We start from the raw sequence: 21,613 nt of genomic DNA on the forward strand, positions 1-21,613 counted from the left end.
TTATAATACTAGAATCCCCACCCAAGGAGGAGCCTCAGCCTCACTTACATAATATACAATGTATAATTAGGCATGTTTCCTTAAGGCACATACACGGACCTTATGCCCATCTCTACATACAATGAAGAGGCATCCCTATCTAAATTTTCATCCTTACCCTAAACAGAAGGTACCCATTCACCTTCTCTCAGGAGTAATGGCCTTGGAAGCTATTCCCCATGATCTTATTTGCTGTAAATAAAGTTTACTTTGTGTGACAACTCCACCTGGGGTATCTGTGCCTCACCAAGGAGCAAACTCACGTTGGCTCAGTGTAGAGAGCAAAATGGAGTCTCTCATGTCAAGCAATAATGCCAGCAGTTCAGGCACTGCAGCTAGGAGATCTTGCCCGGACAATGTCAGCTGACGCCCCAGAACTGGTAACAAGCAGAACCACAGGAGGTCTTTAGGGACCCAAAACTGATGATATCCCTTCAAAAAGGGGAGGATTTGGGCAGCAAACTGTCAGACTTTTCAGACATGACCCCTCTGCGTCTGACCACTTAAAAAAGGCAACTGCAGCTGAAGGCTCTGCCTGACTGATCTCCGAATAGAATCTCGATCCTCCGCTGCTTGAACAGCAGAAGCAGGGAGTGCCGAGAGCTGACCCGGACCAGGCCGAGGCCTTATCTCAACCGCGCACCCACAGACTGACTTTGTGTTCAGTTTGTTAACTTCCTGCACTCTCCCGTTACCATGTTTGTTGTGTGGCTCGTCTTCTGTCCTGCTTTGTATGCTGTGTAAGAAGCTAAGTTTAGGGTGCCTGGGTGGCTCAGTCGTTAAGCGTCTGCCTTCGGTCCAGGGCGTGATTCCAGTGTTCTGGGATCGAGCCCCACATCAGGCTCCTCTGCTGGAAGCCTGCTTCTTCCTCTCCCACTCCCCCTGCTTGTGTTCCCTGTCCCGCTGGCTGTCTCTCTCTCTGTCAAATAAATAAATAAAATCTTTAAAAAAAAAAAAAGAAGCTAAGTTTAATCACATGGTGAAATGTCATTGAGTTTGAAATCCTGAACCTGCTTTATCATTGTGATTTAACTTTGCTTTATATCGAATAAAGCTGCCATTGTGGAAAGACACAACTCGTGTGTGCACCTTCATAGCGTGTTCATGACATTTGGTTACAAAGGTGGTAATGAGAAGCCAACTATGTCAGGGCTGCTTACTAGGATATCGAGTGAGACAAGACAGAGAAGTGATTACTGGATTGACAAGGTGGGGATATTTGTGACTCTGATGAGCTGTTTCAGTGAAATGACAGGGAAAAAAGCCTAACAAGGTGTGTTAAATAGAGAGTGGAATAACAGAATAAACACAGTACTCGGTTCTCCCCACTCCAAACCTGTGGTACTTAAACAGTTATTTTGAAGACTTAGATTCACATCACTAAGACTCCACTGTACTCGTCTATGTTTTAACACCTATCTCTCATCTATCTATCCATCCATCCATCCATCCAATATAGAAAATATATGTTTTTATAACTACAAAGCCCAAAACATGAAAATTTACTTTTGAACAAATTTGAGAACATACAAAAAATGAAATATCAGAATAGGAGAACTTGTGTGCCTCAGTTCTGTTGTTATATTAAATATAAAAATCTTAAAAGAATAAAATATACTTTAAAATGATCCCAATACAGGAAAGAATAACTGTAACACAGAAAAGAATACAGGAAAAATAATATTCTTTTATCATTATGAAAAGTATTAGGAGACAAGAGTTGTTTGCAAACCTAGCTATGCACCAGAATTCTTTGGGAGCTTGTTAAAAAATAGCTTCTTGGGCCTACTGTAGGACACACAGAGTCCCAGACCTTAAGAGAATTCTGATGAAACCAGTCAAACCCTTAGAAGAACAATGAAGTAGGTAAGACTCAAGAGCTTTGCAACTTCCTTATCTCTAAGCAGGAAGTAATGAGAAATAGGAAAATCTGCTGGCACAGACTCTACATTAGATTCCCCGTTCTATTCAAGAATAGAGAGATGGGGCGCCTGCGTGGCTCAGTTCGTTAGGGGTCTGCCTTCGGCTCAGGTCATTATCTCAGGGTCCTGGGATCAAGCTCTGTATCAGGCTCCCTGCTTCTCCCCCCTCTCCCGGCCCCTCCCCTTGCTTGTGTTCTCTCAATTAAATAACGAATTGCTCTCTCTCAATTAAATAAGTAAATAAATAGATAAAATCTTAAAAAGGGAAAAAAAAGAATGGCAGAGAGAAGGATAAATTCTAAGTCAACAAATTCTTTATTGCGGACCTGACATGACTTGGCACTACGGTAGGTACCGGAGTAACGCTCCATGATCTCTGCCCTCACTGTGCTTATGATCTAGTTGAGAAATTAAGATAATAAGCAAATAAATAAGAATTGACAAATTAATTTACGGAGATGCTAATTTATATTTGTTCTGTTATTATGGGAAAGCGAGGTGTTTTCTTCCTTGTTCTTTCCAAGGAATCTTACACAGTGAGAGATCCATATCCTGAGAGCTTTTCTTTGGCAAAGTCAAAAACAAAAGTTGTAAAAATCTGAAAACCATCCAGGATTACATATGAATGAGAGGAAAGCAATCAGTTTTATATTTGCCAAAATCACATCAAAGACTCCATCAGCATTATTGATAGCAATGCAAATGATTCTTGTCCATAGAAATGAAAATTATGGAAGTGGCAATGTAGATAATTAATGACCTACATATATGTGTGTTTTTTGAATTCTCCTTAAACCAGCTGTAACATCTTACTGACTCTGTCATTTATTAATGAGTGAAATAAAATCTTTGTCACATGTTTATCTTATATTTGTATGAGTCATGTTTTTATCTTAAAAAATTATTCTTAAACATGTTATATCTACTTGTCTAAGTCCTTTTTAGTTCAAAGATGCCTCTAAATTTTTTTAACAAGAGAAAAATTCCACGTTAATAATTACATTCTAACATATACTTTATTAATGTGCAGTTTGTAGCAAAGCTAAATGATTGCATTTAAGTCGATTCTTTTTTTGTCCGTTTGTTAAGCACATAACTGTTAAAACGTTTACCTTTGGTGCACCATCCTTTTGTATCCCTACATCATTAGTGGCAATTCCTTTTACACTGCTATCTTCATGAAAAAGGACCTAAAATAAAAGCATATTTGTTTATCACCTTAGGATTCATAATCACCCTGAAAAGAAGAAATAAACAGCCTTAAATATTTAAGAAAGTGAACATGTTCTCTAGATTACAGGAATAACAGGCTTTAAAATGTTTAGGCAAAAAGAAACATGTTTTAAAGATACTCCCTTGTAAAGTATAAAAGAACACAGCTCAAACAGATGTAAATGAAAGAATGCCACAACCTTGATGAAGAAGAAAAGGGGGGAGCTACTACAGAGGTCACTAAAGAAACTAGTAAGAATAAACAAAGTGTTCTGAAGAGATCAGGTATCAAAAACAAGTACACAGACCCTGAAATCAGGGCCTCTAACAAATGAAGGCCATCAGTGTTGGGTGGGAAAACAACAGTGTCAGGAAAGCCTCTGTTCCAAATAAGCTAAGATCCCCAAAACCAAAAACCAAAGAAAATGACACAATAAAACAAAACAGAGAGGTTTAAGACAGCCCGAAGGTGATTAAAGTTTATTTCTGGAGCAAGTAGGATTGGTGAAAACTGGTCAGAACTATAATTGTGAGGATGAGAAACAGCAATATCTTATAATTCTTACTTGGTTTCTATTTCCTCTCTGGAGGAAAATGCCCTTTAGGCAGGAAGTACAAAACATAGACTAGAATCACACAGACAGCACAGAAGTGGAAAGGTAAAGCAAGGATTAGCGGCAATAGATGTGAAAAGAAAAACATAAACCTTTTATTTCATACCCTGAAAATGAATCAACAGTAGAACGTGGCTTTGAACTAAAATTGAAGTCTGGCTCAGAGTACCAAAAAAATCTGACATTAATCTATTGATGATGATCTTTAAGGGACTGAGGAAAAGAGGAGAGGTATAAGAGACTGTGTGTGTATGGTGTATGGTGTGTGTGCGCGCGCGCGTGTGTGTGTGTGTACACAAAAACTGAAAATCATAGATTCTACAAACCACCTACTTGTGATTTTGATAGTAATCCCAGTCAAGAACATTTTAACCAGGAGACCTATCTGTTTTATTTGACTTACATATTGTAAGACTAAAAACAAATAAAAACTATTTTTTTATTTTTCCCAAGGCCAAAACCAAAAAAACTCCCCCTCCTGTCAATTCTTCCAATCATTTCCTTTAGAAAAGTTGACTGCAAACCCTTTCTTTGTCTCTCTGAGATATAGGAATGTTTCTAAAAGTCTTATTTAAGACTCCTGCCAGATCTGCATCTCAGAAATGTGTTTCCCAGGGGCCTCGGAGACATATTTGAAATGTGAACACCAAGAAGAATGGTGTCCTGTTTACCTGTCACTATAGGAGTTTGGGCTAGGTGCTTGGCTCCCAGTTGTAACTTCCTGCTTGTCAAAAAGATACAAGAAATTTTACTTTTCCTACGGATAAAGACAATTAACATGTATGTAATGGATTGTACCTGTGTGGCTATGTAGGAGGGTGAGATTTCTTTCTGTCCTGGCAATCTCCCTAGCAGACTGCCTTTCACGCGCACTGAAGTCTTGGTTTAATGCTTATTAAATAATAAAACTTTTCAATAATTTATAGAGGTGATTTTTCTGGGTTGGCAGATTTTTTTAATCATTTCCCCAATAATACTTAGTGAGAGTCAACAGTATGATATGTTTGCCAAAAAAGTTATTTGGAAAGAATAGAAGAACAGTTTCTAGAATGAAGAAAGCAAGAGCCCTGCTCTACACTAGGATTGAAGTAGTTTTTATATTCTGGATGCCACTTCATAAAGGGGATATAAAGGGAATGCGTTCAGAGGACACTGAGAATACTGAAGGAACTCAAACTACATGTAACATCATGGCTGAAAAGAACTGAGAATATTTAACCTAGGAAAGAAAAAAACACCAGAGTGAAAGTGGGGAAGAGAGCAGGACATAATCATAATTGGAAAACTGTCCTTGGAAGAGGGCATTGATTTGTTCTATGTACTGTAAAACAGAAGATACATTTCTATTCAACAGAAGAAAGACAGTATTATCAACAATCCAAATGTCAGACAGAGATGATCTCATCCCCGATGGTGTTCAGTCGTAAATTAGACAATCACGTGATATACGTAAGAGATCAGGAATTCAAGTACTCTGGATTAGATCTTTCCAAGATTCCTTCTAGTCTTACAATTCTAAAATCCTATGGCTTTTCTAAATATTTATTTCTTTACCTCTGTACCATTCTTGGCTTATATTCAAAAGAAAAAGATATTAGTTCTGTAAATATTAAAAACAAAATAAAACTATACAGACCTCAGCAGCTGCATAACCAGGGTATACTTCAACACCGAGGCCTTCTGCTTGTTCTCCCATCCAGCTCACTAAATGTCCCAAGCGTACAATGTAATTGCCATGATTATTCATTGGAAGACCTACAAATATATGCTTAATTTATCAGACATTTTATCAATAAAACATCTCAAAAACATAAATACCTAATTTAAAAATTCAAAGCAATGTATAATTTCTGTGTTAATATACACATCATCCTACTGTCATAAATTTATTTATATTCTACAACTTTGGCATAGAGCTCTAATTATTAAATTAAAAAACCATTACAACACTAAATTAAAATTCTGGGTTGCCTTACAAGGTTATCTCAATTCTTCTAGACTGGAAGACAAAAGAACTAGGTTCTAGTCCTGTTTTACTACAAGCTAGTTATATAACTTTGGGTCAGTCCTTCAAATCTCTGGGCATCAGTTTTCTCATCTGTAAAAAGAAGGGATTTCACCACATGAAATGTGGTTCCCTCCAGGTACAGAATTCTCTGATTCTACAAATATTTATCATACCTTACCTGGAAGAATTGGCACAGGAATTCTGTATTTCTCTGTTAAAATTCCAAATCTGTCTTCTGTTACAGGAGTGTTAAGTGGAGCCTGAAAACAAAAGAAGGAAAGAGAAGGAAATTTTTAGTTCATATTTGTAATGGTAAATACAAAAAAANAATGGAAAAAAAAAAAAAAAAAAAAAAAAAACTGTCAAAAGGGAAAGTGAACTACTCTCCTCACTTTTCTTTCATCATTTCCTTTAGAAAATTTGGAACTGTAAATCCTCTTTATCTCTTTGAGATGTACAGGAATCTTTTTAGAACCTAAATAAGCCAGTTTTACATCCCAGAAATCTTTCTTGGGGGCCTTGGAGACATCCTGGACATGGCTTCCTGTCTCCCTGTCACTGTGGGAGTTTAGCCTAGGTGCTCGCTCCAAGTAGTAACTTCCTGCTTGATGAAAACATAAGAGAAGTTTTATTTTTCCAATTAACAGTTACGTCATGGATTGTATCTGCTCAGTTATATAGGGCTCTGAAAACCTTTTTCTGTTACAACTGATTATTATGTCAATAGTAATTCAATAATATCTATTTTTGGTATAATATTGAAAAGAGAAAGTTAATGAGATTTAACTAAAGTATTTCTAGTTTAAAGGATCTTGGTATTTTAGAAAGAAGAGCATAGATGAATTTTTGGAATTCAATTTACTCCATATAGAAATAATACAGAAATCATTATTTTTTGACCTTAACAAAGCATATTCACAGGTAATGAATATTCTAACCTTGGCAGGCATAACATAACCCATCTTATAGAAGAAAAAGCTAAGATATGTAAAGTGTAAGATTTTAACCAAACCCATACAAATTATGAAAGCAGTAAAATTAACATTCAGTTCTCTGCATATCGTACGAGTGCCTTTTCTTCTAGGTTATGAGAGGCCATATTAATCTATTCTTTAGAACATTTGATTAGATTATCCTCTTTGGGTTTTAGATATTACAATGTCCCAGGAAATCTACATACAATTTTATTAAGAATGATGATATAAACACCTATAGAACAAGCTAGGAAATACCCTCAAAATCAAAATGCTGTAATGTATTTGGTACAAATACTCTAATATCTTCTCAAGATAAGGCCTTCTCACATATCCAGTACATAAATAAAACATGTAGAAGGCATTATACGAGTATATGAGTTAATATCTTAAAATTTTAAGTATAGTTGATACGATTCAATTTTTTGGCTCTTTTTAAGTTAAAAAATACTTATCTGTAACAATCCTCTAAGAGACAGAATTAAGTTTTCCATATTCTAGTAGTTTGGAAGTAGAGATACGATAAAGATTACATTTTGTATAAAAACCAATTTTTCATACTCCCTTCTCCTTCCAGTCTGGGAATAATTCTTCAAAAGCACGTGGATCAAGGCAAGCCCCTGAGAGAGTATGAGCTCCTATTTGAGCAGCTTTCTCTACTAGACACACACGGATGTCCTTTTCATGTTTAGTAGCCAACTGCTTTAGACGAATAGCGGCAGAGAGTCCTGCAGGGCCTGCACCAACTATAACTACATCTGCTTCTTCTGCAAACCTCTCCATGTTCATTCCTGGGAGGAAAAAAGGATTTAAAAAATACATGAAAATTCTGGGATGAATATGATCTGATAAAAATCACAAACTGGGTTACAAACACTCACTATGCTTTAGAGCATTTATATAAATTGCCCGTCTGCTTTGTACGAGAATTATACTAAATATATTATTGTATTAATTGGATGTTCTCTTAGGTTCTGTTCCAGTGTATATCTTATTTTTGCTTCCATAAACCAACTTTTGACTTTGAGATTTACTACTACAAGCTTCACAGATATTTTCTTATCTCAGTATCAATATGTAATAGATTTGGTAAAGCTATGAAATAGTATTAGATGATTTTATACTATCATGAAAAATATTTCCACAAAATGATACAAAGTATCTAGAAAAGCCTCAACACGTCTATAGAAATTATTACTTACCTTCCCATCGCTTGTCCTTATCCCGGGGATAAATAGTATAGTGGGTAGTAATTCGAGGTACAACAGAAGTTGAAGACCATCTTGTATGACATAGAAGTAGATAATTTTTCTTAATTTTTAAGGCATGAAAGCACTGATATGCTGCACAAAAATTATGAACATTAGTATTATTTTTTCAATTAGCTTTCCTCAGAGCAGACTGAAAAAACATTTTTTTAAAAGGAAAAAATTCTAGGATTAGGAATCAGATCTGGTTTCTGCTTAATTTTCTATCAATTAGCCTTAAACAAATCATTAACCTCTCTAGATTTCACTTTCCTCATCTAAAAGAAAAAGGAAAGGGGCACTAGATGATCTCAAAGGTAACTTTCTGATCTAAAATTGTAGGACTCCATGTGATATCTTACATTTGGAAATTCGTGTTTATATTCTCACCATATCAGCACTGCAGACACTGAATAGTTAGATCTATGCTGTTGAGCCATTAGTTGTGATATGACGTGAAATAGACTGTACTATTTCCTAGAAGAACTTACCTTCTTCTTATAAAGCAATGTTTTCAAACTATATTTAAAAGTATCTAATAAATTAATTTATTCAATTTAGTTCATATCAAGCTTAACCTGTAAATAGGATGACCATATATAATTTATCAACCAAACTGGATACTTTTTTTTAAAAAGATTCTATTTATTTACTTGTCAGAGAGAGAGAGAAAACGCAAGCAGGGGGAAGAGCAGGCAGAGGGAGCAGCAGGCTCCCTGCTGAGCAAGGAGCCTGACGTTGGACTCGATCCCAGGACCCTGAGATCGTGACCTGAGCCAAAGGCAGATGCTTAACCAACTGAGCCACCCAGGTGTCCCTAAACTGGATACTTTTGAGAGTAATAACGGGCAGTATTAATGATTATGCCGGGACAACGTGGGCAAACTAGGCTTTATGGTCAGCTTTTTAAAAAACTGACTCTCCCCTAAGGCAGTATCTTCTGAGCCTTAAAAATGTACATATTCATTAAGTTAGCAAATAGAAATAAACAGAAGTGTGCAAAGATTTATCTGCAATAATGTTCATTAAACCACTGTTGTCCTTAAACCTTCAATTCTACCTCCTCCTTCTCCTATCTGTATAAGTACTGCGCGCTAACCGATTGCGCCACCGGAGCTCCATCCTTCCCCTATCTGAAGCAGATACCCTAACACACCAAACATCATAGAAAGATAGAAGCAATTAAGTGGGAGCTTTCCTATTTCCCTGGCAACAACCTCTAATGTAATCTGTATTTGTGTCCACTCTTTGTTCATTTTCTCAGGTTATAACAGCTATCTTTCCACTTAGATTAATGATGATGATAATTATCCCTCTCATTTTCGTAGGAACATCCCTCCATCTGAAGCCTTCCCTTTCACCTGTATCTTCAATTTCTGTCTCTCTTCTCTGGTATTCTTCTCCTTGATACTCTTTTCCATTATATTAAAAAAAAGAAAAAGGACAGAGAATACTCCCTTGGGAATAGCCCTGACAGATACAAAACTTATATTTATATAGTAATTAAAAGTCTATTATAGGAGAAGGGATAGAATAATCAAAGGAAAGGAAAGGAATAAAGAGTTCAGAAATAGAATACACATAAGGATTTGCTGTATGCTAAAGATGCCATTTCTAATCAGGGAGAAGATCTATCTAAATGGTCAAAGATAGGGAGAAATCCATTTGTAAAAAAATATACCTTTCTCTTTCTATGAAAATGAATTCCATTTGGTCTATGATTTTAACAGGAAAAGTCAAAGTATAAAAGATCATGTTGATACATCCCCAGATTATTTGTTTCTCCACTTTTAAGTGCGGACTGCAATTAGGGATTAGCTTCTAACAAGTAGACTACAAAAGGGAAAAATATTAATTTTACAAGTGGAGAAATATAGCAGACCATTTAACCAAATGATCAAGCTTAACATTACTGGCAATAAGACATGTTGGTATCACATGTTGGTATCACATGCTCCCTGATTTACGTCTGTGGCATACTTCCCCAAAACCTGTAACCTCAGTCTAAACATGAGAAATCATCAGACAAATTAAGATTGAGGGACATTCTACAAAATGCCTGGCTAGTATATATTGAAAGTAGCAAGGTCGTGAGAGACAAGAAAAGACAGAGGAACCCCCATACACAGCTGGTGGGAATGTAAAATGGTGCAGCCACTTTGGAAAACAGTCTACCAGTTCCTCAAAACATTAAACATAGCGTTTCCATATAACTCTCTCCCAGGTATATAACTAAGATAAATGAAAACACACAAAAGCTTGTATATGCATTATTCATAACAGCCAAAATATACAAAAAAACCCAGATGTCTGTTCGTGAACAGATAAAAAGTGATATATTCATACAATGGAATATTATTCAGCAACAAAAAGAAATTCAGCAGTGATATATGCTACAATATGGATGAACTTTGAAAACCCTATGCTAAGTGAAAGAAGCCAGGGGCTCCTGGGTGGCTCAGTCGTTAAGCATCTGCCTTCGGCTAATCCCAGGGTTCTGGAACTGAGCCCCACATCGGGCTCCCTGCTCCGCTGGGAGCCTGCTTCTTCCTCTCCCACTCCCCCTGCTTGTGTTCCCTCTCTCGCTAGCTGTCTCTCTCTGTCAAATAAATAAAATCTTTAAAAAAGAAAAGTGAAAGAAGCCAGCCATGAAAGATCACATATTATATGATTCCATGGGTATGAACTATCCAGAATTGACTAGAGAGACAGAAATAGATTAGTTGTTGCCCTAGGGCTGGCGAGGTTGAAGAGTGACTGCTAATGGGTGTGAGGTTTCTTTTCGGGGTGATGCACAACTGTGTGTTTATGTTAAAAACCACACACAAAAAAGATTATAAGAAAACAAGGATGTGGAGCAACAGGATCTCACATTCATTACTGTTGGGAATGCAAAATGGTGCAGCCGCTTTGGAAGACATTCTGGCATTTCTTATAAAACTAAACATATCCTAACAAATGATCCAGCAGTTGTATCCGTTGTCATTTACCCAAATGAGCTGAAAATTAATGTCCACATGAAAACCTGCAGTCAAGCAAGATGAATAAGCTCCAGAGATGTGATGTTCAACACTGTACCTATAGTCACCAATAATGTACATTTAAAAAATTGTCAAGAGGATCTATATCATGTTAAGAGTTCTTTTCATAATAAAGGAAAAAAGTCTAGGTTGAAAAAAAAAGCCCTTCACGTGAATGTGTATAGCAGCTTTATTCATAATTGTCAAAACTTGGAAGATGTCCTTCAATAGGTGACTGGATAAACAGATACACTGGGATGCATACATACAATGGAATATTATTTAGTGCTAAAAAGAAATGAGCTATTAGACATGAAAAAACATGTAGGGAACTTAAATGCATATTTAAAGAAGCCAATGTGAAAATGCCAATCTACATACTGAATGATTTCAACTATATGAGATTCTGGAAAAGGTAGAACTATAGGGACATTAAAAATACCAGTGGTTGCCATGGGTTCAGCAAGAGGGAAGAAGGGATGAATATGTGCTACACAGGGGACTTGGGGGACAGTTAAACTATACTATATGATAATGTAATTAATGGTGGATACATGTTTGTTGAATGTACATAAAATGTACAATATAGAGAATGAATTCTAATATAAACCATGGACTTGAATAATGATATATCAAAATTGGCTCACACCAATGCCAGATGTTAATAGGCAATGGGGGAAGTAATATGGAAACTCTGTGTATTTTCTGCTCAACTTTTCTTTAAGCCTAATACTGCCAAAAATTAAGTTTATTAATTAAAAACAAGACAAACAAATACAAAAGGGCAATATGGAAAAAGGCAGTGGTTAAGTGCATAGGTTTTAGAGTTTGTCTACATTGTGTCTGAATTCATTAAAACTGTCACCCCATCAGTTCTAAAGTTTATGGTCATTTTGCCTTGGAAATACTATGGTATAGAATCTAGTGTAACTCTTACACAAAATAAGTGGCTAATACATATTTGATAACTACATAGATATCTTTCTAGCAAACAATTTTCACTGTAATTTAGGAACCTGCAAATCTCTGGTATAATTTCCAAAAACTAACCTGGCTTATAGAGCAATAATAATAATGAGGCCTTTCCTCGTTTTTAACTTGTCTCTTACAATGAAGCATGTATCTACAAATAAACAAGTTTCTAAACATGGACTGTAACAAATAATTAGTAAAGGTCAACAAAGACTTTTGCATGGATTTGAAATGTAAAATGTAACAAAATTTACATTTTAATGGACATACTGAACAGTTAAGAATTTTCAATACCATGCCTTTTCCTTCATAATGTTATGAAAACTGTGGGGCAGCTACAATACCCATTTACAGTAGATACGTAGGAAATCAGACGATCACACTCAAGCTCTCAATCCTTCCAACATCAGTTGGAGACTATAATTGGATTTGAAATGATTTGTGAAGTAATGGAAACTGAGCTGTGATGAAAACAAGATTTTTCTTTCTTTCTTTTTTCTGATTAAATGGACAGTTAACAGTCTGGCATAGCCTAGTTATTCTTTAGCACCCAATTGCAGAATTAAAATACTTTTCTGTTTTACTCTTTCCAATAATTTTTTTAAAGCAAAAATCTGGCATCAGACATCAATAATTAAAGATTGTGATGAATACAGGAAGGGAAGAGATTTAGAGTGCCTGAACTCTAAAGGCTTTAAACACTAAAAAATCTTTTTGATAATCTTATTAAAGCGGCAAGGAAACTAATTTTCTCTTATTGCAAAGACATACTAAAAATTATACTATTGGGAATAATTTTTAATTATTAGGTAACTTTTCCTAAATCCTGAAACAATGTACATAACACATATAAATATACTATAGGATAATTCAGTTCTAGAGTTCAAATATTGCTTTATCATCATTCAAAAGAATAAATAATTATTTGTATTATTTATTATTGAAAGATACTAAAATCCTTGTCTTATGATGAATTGTAATTTAGTGTGTAAAAGTTATTTGCTGCTGAAAACTGTATCAGATTTGGTATCAGATAAAAGTAATTCTATTGCTTATACAGCTAGCTATTCTCTTTTCTTTTTTTTTTTTTTTAAAGATTGCATTTATTTATTTGACAGAGAGAGAGAGAGAGAGAGACAGCCAGCGAGAGAGGGAACACAAGCAGGGGGAGTGGGAGGGAAGAAGCAGGCTCCCAGCAGAGCAGGGAGCCCGATGCAGGGCTCAATCCCAGCCCTGAGCTGAAAGCAGTGAGCCACCCAGGTGGCCCAGACAGCTGGCTATTTTTTTGAAAATATCTGGAACGGGGTAGTTTGATTTCCCCCATGGGATAAAAATTAAAAAGTCACAACCGTTACTTCCTTTCTGAAAACAAATATGACATTCCACTTTAGATATGTGAACGATTAGACACCTTGGCTGGATTTTGGTAGAGAAGAAAGGTCAAAAAGTCCATTGAACTCATAACATCACCATTTCAAAGTCACACTGCTAACACATTTATGTCCATCTCTTTGCTGCCGGTAGTGTTAACACTAAGCTATGAAAATGGCAATGATTTAAGTATCCATGGAAAATGGAAATGCCAATTTTGGTGGAATGTAGTTAACACTTGGCCCAAGAATGATTTCAGCTAAATTAGGCAGTAGGGCAAATAGTATCTGACTACTTTGATATTTCACAAAACATAAACTGTATCTACACATTGGGTGTAGTAATACATTCACGAGTATCAGGAACTTTAAATAAAACTAATTTAACATATGGTGGACAAATCTGACAAATTTCTACTTTTATGAATGTACATAATAAGAACATCCTTGAATTTGCATTATGCATACTTATTTATTCTATAACCATAAATTAATTTAAAGAAACTAAATAAAAAAAAAAAAAGAAACCAAATGTGACAAAATGCAAGATCCTGTAGTGAATCTTTTTTGAATGTTTAAACTTTGTTTTAAAACAAAACAAAGACCATCCAACTGCATTATTATTATTTTTACTTAAGGGAAAGGGAAGGTAATGAGGTATTTTCACAAGTCATTGTGATGGTTCTAGGAGCACCCATAACACGTTAAGCCTCTAAAGTTAATTTTAGACAATGTAGAAAAACTCCTGGCTCCAGATATAATCTGGTGACTTGGGCAGCACAGATGAATGTTAATCATGGTGTGGCAGATCAGACTTCAAATTCTTAAAAATGGACTAGGATGTATGGCTGCAAAGACGAAAGTCAGGACAGGACTAAGAAAAAGAACTGTGCAAATATTATTTTATGCATTTCCAGCAATGCAACGGAAAACACCTGAGCTTTGGAATAAAAATTACAGCCAGAATTTGGAAGATTCAGTTCGGGAGTCCACGGGAGGGCCGTGTTGCTAAGTTTCCTCCGCCCATGACCTTTAGCCTAGTTGTCAATCCTTCCAATTGGGACAACTCTATGGGGAAGAATCTAGGGTCCACTGCCAGGTGTAGAGAGCGTGATCTTTGCCCGAGTTTAACCTGAGGAAGCCAGAAGGGCAGGTGAAGAGAGGTAGATGTCTAGATCCCCCCAGGGGTAGCCCTGCCCGTTTCGCCCTAACTCCTCGACCTTCCTCCACTTATCCCCGCCCGAAGTTCCCTCTCACCCGGGCAGGACAGCTTGGCTAGAGGCACCAACATATTCACTGGTCCCAGGACTGTCGGTGGGACACAACTGGAAGAGCTGTCTGTGGCTCACCGCGGGCGCTGGACCTCTAGGCCGCGGGGGGCGCCATCACCTGCCGAGAAAGATCAACACCTCTGCTGAAGTTTACCTCCCAGGTCTGCCCACGCCTTTGCCTTCAGGGTGCTCCCGCCTCTTTCTCGCTGTGCGCCGGCGCCACACATGACGCTACTGCAGGCAGAGACATCCGGGTCACGTACCCAAAGAGGAAAAGGAAAGGGACTCCAAGTCCCAGCACGATCCCGGCTTCAGGCTGAGGATTGGTTCTCGGTTTGCGTCTCACCAAAGCGTGGTGAGGACGCAGGAGTGCGGGCGAGAGAGACCCACAGATCCCATGGTGTACGCGCGCGCATCAGAAGAAGTGGGAGGTGGAGCGACGCATACAGGATTCTGGGAGTTGTAGTCCTCTACTGAAGCGTCTTCTGAGCCTGACTGGAGGTTTGCGCAGGAGCGATGAGCCGCCCAAGGTGATTGGCTGTCCCGAAAACATGACTGGTATTCGCGGACTTGGGCAGAGACCCACAAGAAGACCGATCCGGACTTCAGGCGGGAGGAGGCGGGGCTTCTGGGTGTTGGGCGCGATCAGTTTGAAAGACTGTTGGTGTCGGTTCGGCTGCTAAGGTCCGATTCCGCAGTGCCATCCCTGCTCAATGGCAGACCCTCAGGAGGTGAGGATTTCTTCGCCTCCCCCGCCGCCTCCTTCCTCTCCCTCGTCTTCAGACGACTCGTCAGCGTCTTCCCCCGGCGTTCCATTGAGCTTGGGTTGGCCAGTTCCGAGCAGGAGCAGCGGCCGAACGGTGGACCCTCTGGAGGAAGTGGAGCTGCAGATTGGAGACGTGAGTGTCGCTCGACAGGTCTCGGGGCGCGTCCCCATTTGGCCCTTGTTGGAAGACAGACCGTTGCTGTGCAAGGGAGGGAAGGAGTAGGAATCCGCATCTCGCCCTTCTGCGCCCGAGAGTGTGGGCTGGGGGGTGGGTTAGGTAAACCGGAGACCCGAGGCCTCTTGTCCACCATCCCTGAGGACTCCGCCTTTAGAATTAGTTTTGAGGAATAAGGGGTGATCCCTCCACCGCTCCACCCCTCACTGTTTTCTTTTTGTCTCGCCTCTAGCTTTCAATCTTCCTCTGTAACCTGAAACCACGCAGCTCTGCTGCGCCGACTTGCGCCTGTCCTCTATTTCTCCTCCTTGTCTTTTGGTGCTTAGGATCAGGCTGTGATTTCTTTCCTTGGGTCTTAAGATCCCGCTGCTCTCCTTGGCCACCTGCCAGAGCCAGCTGGCAATGCTCTTAGTGCCTGGCTCAGGCTTGCTTCCCGCTGGACCCAGTTTGGAGGGGTTACTTAACGGCGCCTGGAGTCCAGATTGATTTCATTAACCGCTAGGTCAAAGACCCCTCCCTATGATTGCTAGAGTGCTTAGTATGGTTTCTGTTGAATCTCGAATTCCACTGCCACACACACACACACACCCCAGCGGAGTTTCAGTATACAAGGACTCTTGGGTGGGTTAAGTGAATGAGGTATGTAGATGTAATCCTCCTGGGAGAAGTTTGTGGGGTAGACCCTCCCGTGCAGATTGGAAGCTGGGGAATGAACTCGATTATCTCTCCTTGCTTAATAAGTTTTTTTTTTTTTTTTAAAGATGACTAAAGTGCTGATACAGCTTCAGTTTTTGCTGAACAAGACTGGTATCAAGAGAATATGTAGCATGGACTGCTGATAGGTTATCTAGGAACAGTGTTATTTTATATTTTAGGTGAAGAAAATGTTTAAATAAGAAGTGAATTCCACCAAGAGTTGCATATTTTCTATATGCTGCTTTTGTTTTTATTTTGTTGATGTATTTGTCCGTTCAGAGTACCTGTTCTTTGGTCTATACATTTTCATGGTCTAAATACTGTTCACAGGTAAAATTAGTGGGACAATGCCCTTGCTACCAAAATATCAGTGAGTTGTTTATGATGAAGTAAGTCTGAGTCCTTCAAATACTCCTGGTACTTAGTGTCAAGGGATCCAAGTCCTCTTTTTTTTTTCCCTATTAAATGAGTACCTTTATTTTATTTTTTTTAAATGATTTTTTATTATATTATGTTAGTCACCTTACAGTACATCCCCGGATTCTGATATAGAGTTCGATGCTCCATTAGTTGCGTATAACACCCAGTGTACCATGCAATACGTGCCCTCCTTACCACCCATCACCAGTTCTATCCCATTCCCCCACTCCCCTCCCCTCTGAAGTCCTCAGTTTGTTTCTCATAATCCATAGTCTCTCATGTTTCATTCCCCCTTCTGATTACACCCCCTTTCTTTATCCCTTTCTTCCCCTACCGATCATCCTAGTTCTTATGTTCCATAGATGAGAGAAATCATATGATAATTGTCTTTCTCTGCTTGACTTATTTCACTTAGCATTATCTCCTCCAGTGCCGTCCATGTTGCAGCAAATGTTGAGAATTCGTTCTTTCTGATAGCTGAGTAATATTCCATTGTATATATGGACCACAGCTTCTTAATCCAGTCATCTGTTGAAGGGCATCTCGGCTCCTTCCATGATTTGGCTATTGTGGACAATGCAGCTATGAACATTGGGGTGCATATGGCCCTTCTCTTTACTACGTCTGTATCTTTGGGGTAAACACCCAGTAGTGCAATGGCTGGGTCATAGGGTAGTTCAATTTTTAACTTTTTAAGGGACCTCCACACTGTTTTCCAGAGTGGCTGTACCAACTTGCATTCCCACCAACAATGTAGGAGGGATCCCCTTTCTCCACATCCTCTCCAACAATTGTTGTTTCTTGCCTTGTCTATCTTTGCCATTCTAACTGGCGTAAGGTGGTATCTCAGTGTGGTTTTGATTTGAATTTCCCTGATGGCTAATGATTTTGAACATTTTTTCATGTGTCTGTTAGCCATTTGTATGTCTTCATTGGAAAAGTGTCTGTTCATATCTTCTGCCCATTTTATGATTTGTTTATTTGTTTCTCGTGTATTGAGTTTGAGAAGTTCTTTGTAGATCTTGGATACCAGTCCTTTATCTGTGGTGTCCTTTGCAAATATATTCTCCCATTCCGTGGGCTGTCTCTTAGTTTTTTTGACTGTTTCCTTGGCTGTGCAGAAGCTCTTTATCCTGATAAAGTCCCATAAGTTCATTTTATCTTTTATTTCTCTTGCCTTTGGAGATGTGTCGTGAAAAAGGTTGCTCTGGCCGATGTCATAGAAGTTGTTGCCTATGTTCTCCTCTAGAATTTTGATGGATTCCTGTCTCACATTGAGGTCTTTCATCCATTTGGAGTTTATTTTTGTGTATGGTGTGAGAGAGTGGTCAAGTTTCATTCTTTTGCATGTAGCTGTCCAATTTTCCCAGCACCATTTATTGAAGAGACTGTCTTTTTTCCACCGGATGTTTTTTCCTGCTTTATCAAAGATTAGTTGCCCAAAGAGCCGAGGGTCCATTTCTGGGTTCTCTATTCTGTTCCATTGGTCGATGTGTCTGTTTTTGTGCCAGTACCATGCTGTCTTTGTGATCACAGCTTTGTAGTACAGCTCGAAATCCGGCATTGTGATGCCCCCAGCTTTGTTTTTCCTTTTCAACAGTTCCTTGGAGATTCGGGGCCTTTTCTGGTTCCATACAAATTTAAGGACTATTTGTTCCAGTTCTTTGAAAAATGTCCTCGGTATTTTGATCGGGATAGCATTGAAAGTGTAGATTGCTCTGGGTAGTATGGACATTTTAACTATGTTAATTCTTCCAATCCATGAGCATGGAATATTTTTCCATCTTTTTATGTCTTCCTCAATATCTTTCAAAAGTGATCTATAGTTTCTAGCATATAGGTCCTTTACGTCTCTGGTTAAGTTAATTCCAAGGTAACGCATGGTTTTTGGTGTTATTGTAAATGGGATGGATTCCCTAATTTCTCTTTCTTCAGTCTCGTTATTCGTGTATAGAAATGCAACTGATTTCTGGGCATTGATTTTGTATCCTGCCACCTTACTGAATTGTTCTATAACTTCTAATAGTTTGGGAGTGGATTCCTTTGGGTTTTCCATATAGAGTATCATGTCATCTGCAAAGAGAGACAGTTTGACTTCTTCTTTGCCGATTTGGATACCTTTGATCCCTTTTTGTCTTCTGATTGCTGTTGCAAGGACTTCTAGTACTATGTTGAATAATAGTGGCGAGAGTGGGCATCCTTGTCGTGTTCCTGATCTTAAGGGAAAGGCTTCCAGCTTTTCCCCATTGAGAATAATGCTTGCAGTAGGCTTTTCATAGATGGCTTTTATGAGATTGAGAAATGTACCCTCTATTCCTACACTCTGAAGGGTTTTAATCAGGAAAGGATGCTGTATTTTGTCAAATGCTTTTTCTGCATCAATTGAGAGGATCATATGGTTCTTGAGTCTTTTCTTGTTGATATGATGTATCACATTGATTGATTTGCGAGTGTTGAACCATGCTTGCATCCCAGGTATGAATCCCACTTGGTCATGATGGATAATCCTTTTAATGTACTGTTGGATTCTATTAGCAAGGATCTTGTTGAGGATTTTGGCATCCATATTCATTAGAGAAATCGGTCTGTAATTCTCCTTTTTGAGGGGGTCTTTGCCTGGTTTGGGGATCAAGGTAATATTAGCCTCATAGAATGAGTTTGGTAGCTTTCCTTCTGTTTCTATTTTTTGAAATAGCTTTAGGAGAATAGGTATTATTTCTTCTTTGAATGTTTGGTAGAATTCCCCAGGAAAACCGTCTGGGCCTGGAGTTTTATTATTTGGAAGGTTGTTTATCACTGACTCAATTTCTTCATAGTTAATTGGCCTATTTAAGAAATCTATTTCTTCCTGTTTCAGTCTTGGTAGTTTATAGGTTTCCAGGAAGGCCTCCATCTCTTCCAGATTGTTTAGTTTTTTGGCATATAGCTGTTGATAAAAGTTTCTAATAATCCTTGCAATTTCAATGGTGCTGGTCGTGACCTCTCCCTTTTCAGTCATAATTTTAATAATCTCAGTCCTTTCTCTTTGTTTTTGGACAAGTTTTGCCAGTGGTCTATCAATTTTATGGATTCTCTCAAAGAACCAGCTTCTAGTCCTGTTGATCTGCTCTACTGTGGTTCTGGTCTCTAATTCATTGATTTCTGCTCTAATCTTGGTCAACTCCTTCCTTGTCAGTGGGTTAGGCCTGTCCCTCTGTTGCTGTTCCAGTTTCTTGAGGTGAGAATATAGAAACTGCATTTTAGATTTTTCTATTCTTTTGAGTGAGGCTTGGATGGCTATGTATTTCCCCCTTAGGACTGCCTTTGCAGTATCCCATAGGTTTTGGACCGTTGTGTATTCATTCTCGTTGGTCTCCATAAATTGTTTAATTTGTTTTTTGATTTCCTGGTTTATCGAGTCATTCTTGAGCAGGATGGTTCTTAGCCTCCAAGTGTTTGAGTTTCTTCCAGGTTTTTCCTTGTGGTTGAGTTCCAATTTCAGAGCGTTGTGGTCTGAGAATATGCAGGGGATAATTTCAATCTTTTGGTATTGGCTGAGACCTGTTTTGTGTCCCAGAGCATGATCTATTCTTGAGAATGTTCCATGGGCATTTGAATAGAATGAGTATTCTTTGGTTCTGGGGTGTAGTGTTCTATATATATCTATGAGGTCCAACTCGTCGAGTATGGCATTCAAAGCCTTTGATTCTTTGCTTAGTTTTTGCCAGGGTGTTCTGTCTATTTCTGATAGTGGGGTGTTGAGGTCCCCTACTATTACTGTGTTCTTATCTATATGTCTCTTTATTTTGGTTAAGAGTTGGCTTGTGTATCTTGCTGCTCCCCTGTTGGGGGCATATATATTAATAATTGTCATATCCACTTGTTGAATACTTCCTTTAAGAATAATATAGTGCCCTTCTGTATCTCTCTCTATGGCCTCTAGTTTAAAATCCAGTCTATCTGATATGAGAATTGCTACTCCAGCTTTCTTTTGAGGTCCATTTGCGTGGAAGATGGTACTCCATCCCCTTACTCTAAGTCTGAATGCATCTTTGGGTTCAAAATGAGTCTCTTGTAGACAGCAAATGGATGGGTCATGTCTTTTTATCCAATCTGCAACCCTGTGGCGTTTTATGGGAGAGTTTAAGCCATTTAGATTGATAGAGATTATTGACAGATATGATTTTAATGATGCCATTTCTCTTTAAAGTCTTTGTATCGGTTGTGACTTGCTGCTCTGTATCACTCTTGGGGCCTTTTTACCTTTATAGAGCCCCCCTTAATATCTCCTGTAGGGCTGGTTTCGTGGTTACGAAATTGGTTAATGATTGGCGATTTTGGAACGTCTTTATTTCTCCATCAATTCTGAATGACAGCTTTGCTGGATAAAGGATCCTTGGCTGCATGTTTTTCTCTGAAAGAGCTTTAAAAATGCCCCCCCAAGCCTTTCTCTCATTCCAGGTCTCTGTAGACAGGTCTGACGTAATCCTGATACCTTTGCCTTGGTACGTGAGAAATTTCTTTGCCCTGGCCGCTTTCAATACTGTATCCTTGGATCTAATATTTGCGAATTGCACTATGACATGCCGTGGCGTAGGTTTGTCCTGGTTGAGCTTGGATGGGGTCCTCTCTGCCTCTTGGACACGAATGCTTGTTTCCCTTGCTAGATTAGGGAAGTTTTCAGCTACAATTTGTTCAAATATCTCTTCTAGACCTCTGTTTTTCTCCACCCCTTCAGGGATGCCGATGATTCTGACATTGGATCGTTTCATAGAGTCAGTAATCTCCCGTAATCTACATTCGTGGGCGTGGATTTTTTTAAGACCAGCTTCTATTTTCGTTTTTTCTTCTACTAACCCATCCTCCAATTCGCTAACGCGTTCCTCTGCCTCGGTGACCCTGGCCGTCAGAGCCTCTAGTTTTGACTG

General features: G+C 38.6%; 2 protein-coding genes across 6 annotated transcripts in view; one reads left to right on the forward strand and one right to left on the reverse strand.

Moving 5' to 3' along the window:
* ETFDH (electron transfer flavoprotein dehydrogenase) overlaps window positions 1-15,053 on the reverse strand; it is a 32,558-nt gene extending 17,505 nt beyond the window's left edge. The window contains exons 1-7 of one of the 5 annotated variants that reach the window (XM_002921662.4): window positions 14,913-15,053; window positions 14,636-14,767; window positions 7,972-8,112; window positions 7,331-7,560; window positions 5,974-6,055; window positions 5,424-5,542; window positions 3,074-3,151 (exon numbers count right to left, since the gene is read on the reverse strand). In XM_002921662.4, coding sequence (XP_002921708.1) covers window positions 3,074-3,151; window positions 5,424-5,542; window positions 5,974-6,055; window positions 7,331-7,560; window positions 7,972-8,112; window positions 14,636-14,669 — 684 coding nt within the window. In that variant the 5' untranslated portion in view covers window positions 14,670-14,767; window positions 14,913-15,053. Of the gene's footprint in view, window positions 1-3,073; window positions 3,152-5,423; window positions 5,543-5,973; window positions 6,056-7,330; window positions 7,561-7,971; window positions 8,113-14,635 lie in introns of all 5 variants that reach the window. The other 4 variants (XM_019802213.2, XM_011228027.3, XM_011228026.3 and 1 more) reach the window with 4 other exon arrangements.
* Window positions 15,054-15,211: 158 nt separating this feature from the next.
* The window catches only part of C5H4orf46 (chromosome 5 C4orf46 homolog), a 9,277-nt gene continuing 2,875 nt past the window's right edge, over window positions 15,212-21,613 (forward strand). The window contains exon 1 of the mRNA XM_002921661.4: window positions 15,212-15,548. Coding sequence (XP_002921707.1) covers window positions 15,363-15,548 — 186 coding nt within the window. The 5' untranslated portion in view covers window positions 15,212-15,362. The remainder of the gene's footprint in view (window positions 15,549-21,613) is intronic.

This window comes from Ailuropoda melanoleuca, chromosome 5 (assembly GCF_002007445.2).
Source record: "Ailuropoda melanoleuca isolate Jingjing chromosome 5, ASM200744v2, whole genome shotgun sequence".
Taxonomy (NCBI): Eukaryota; Metazoa; Chordata; class Mammalia; order Carnivora; family Ursidae; genus Ailuropoda; species Ailuropoda melanoleuca.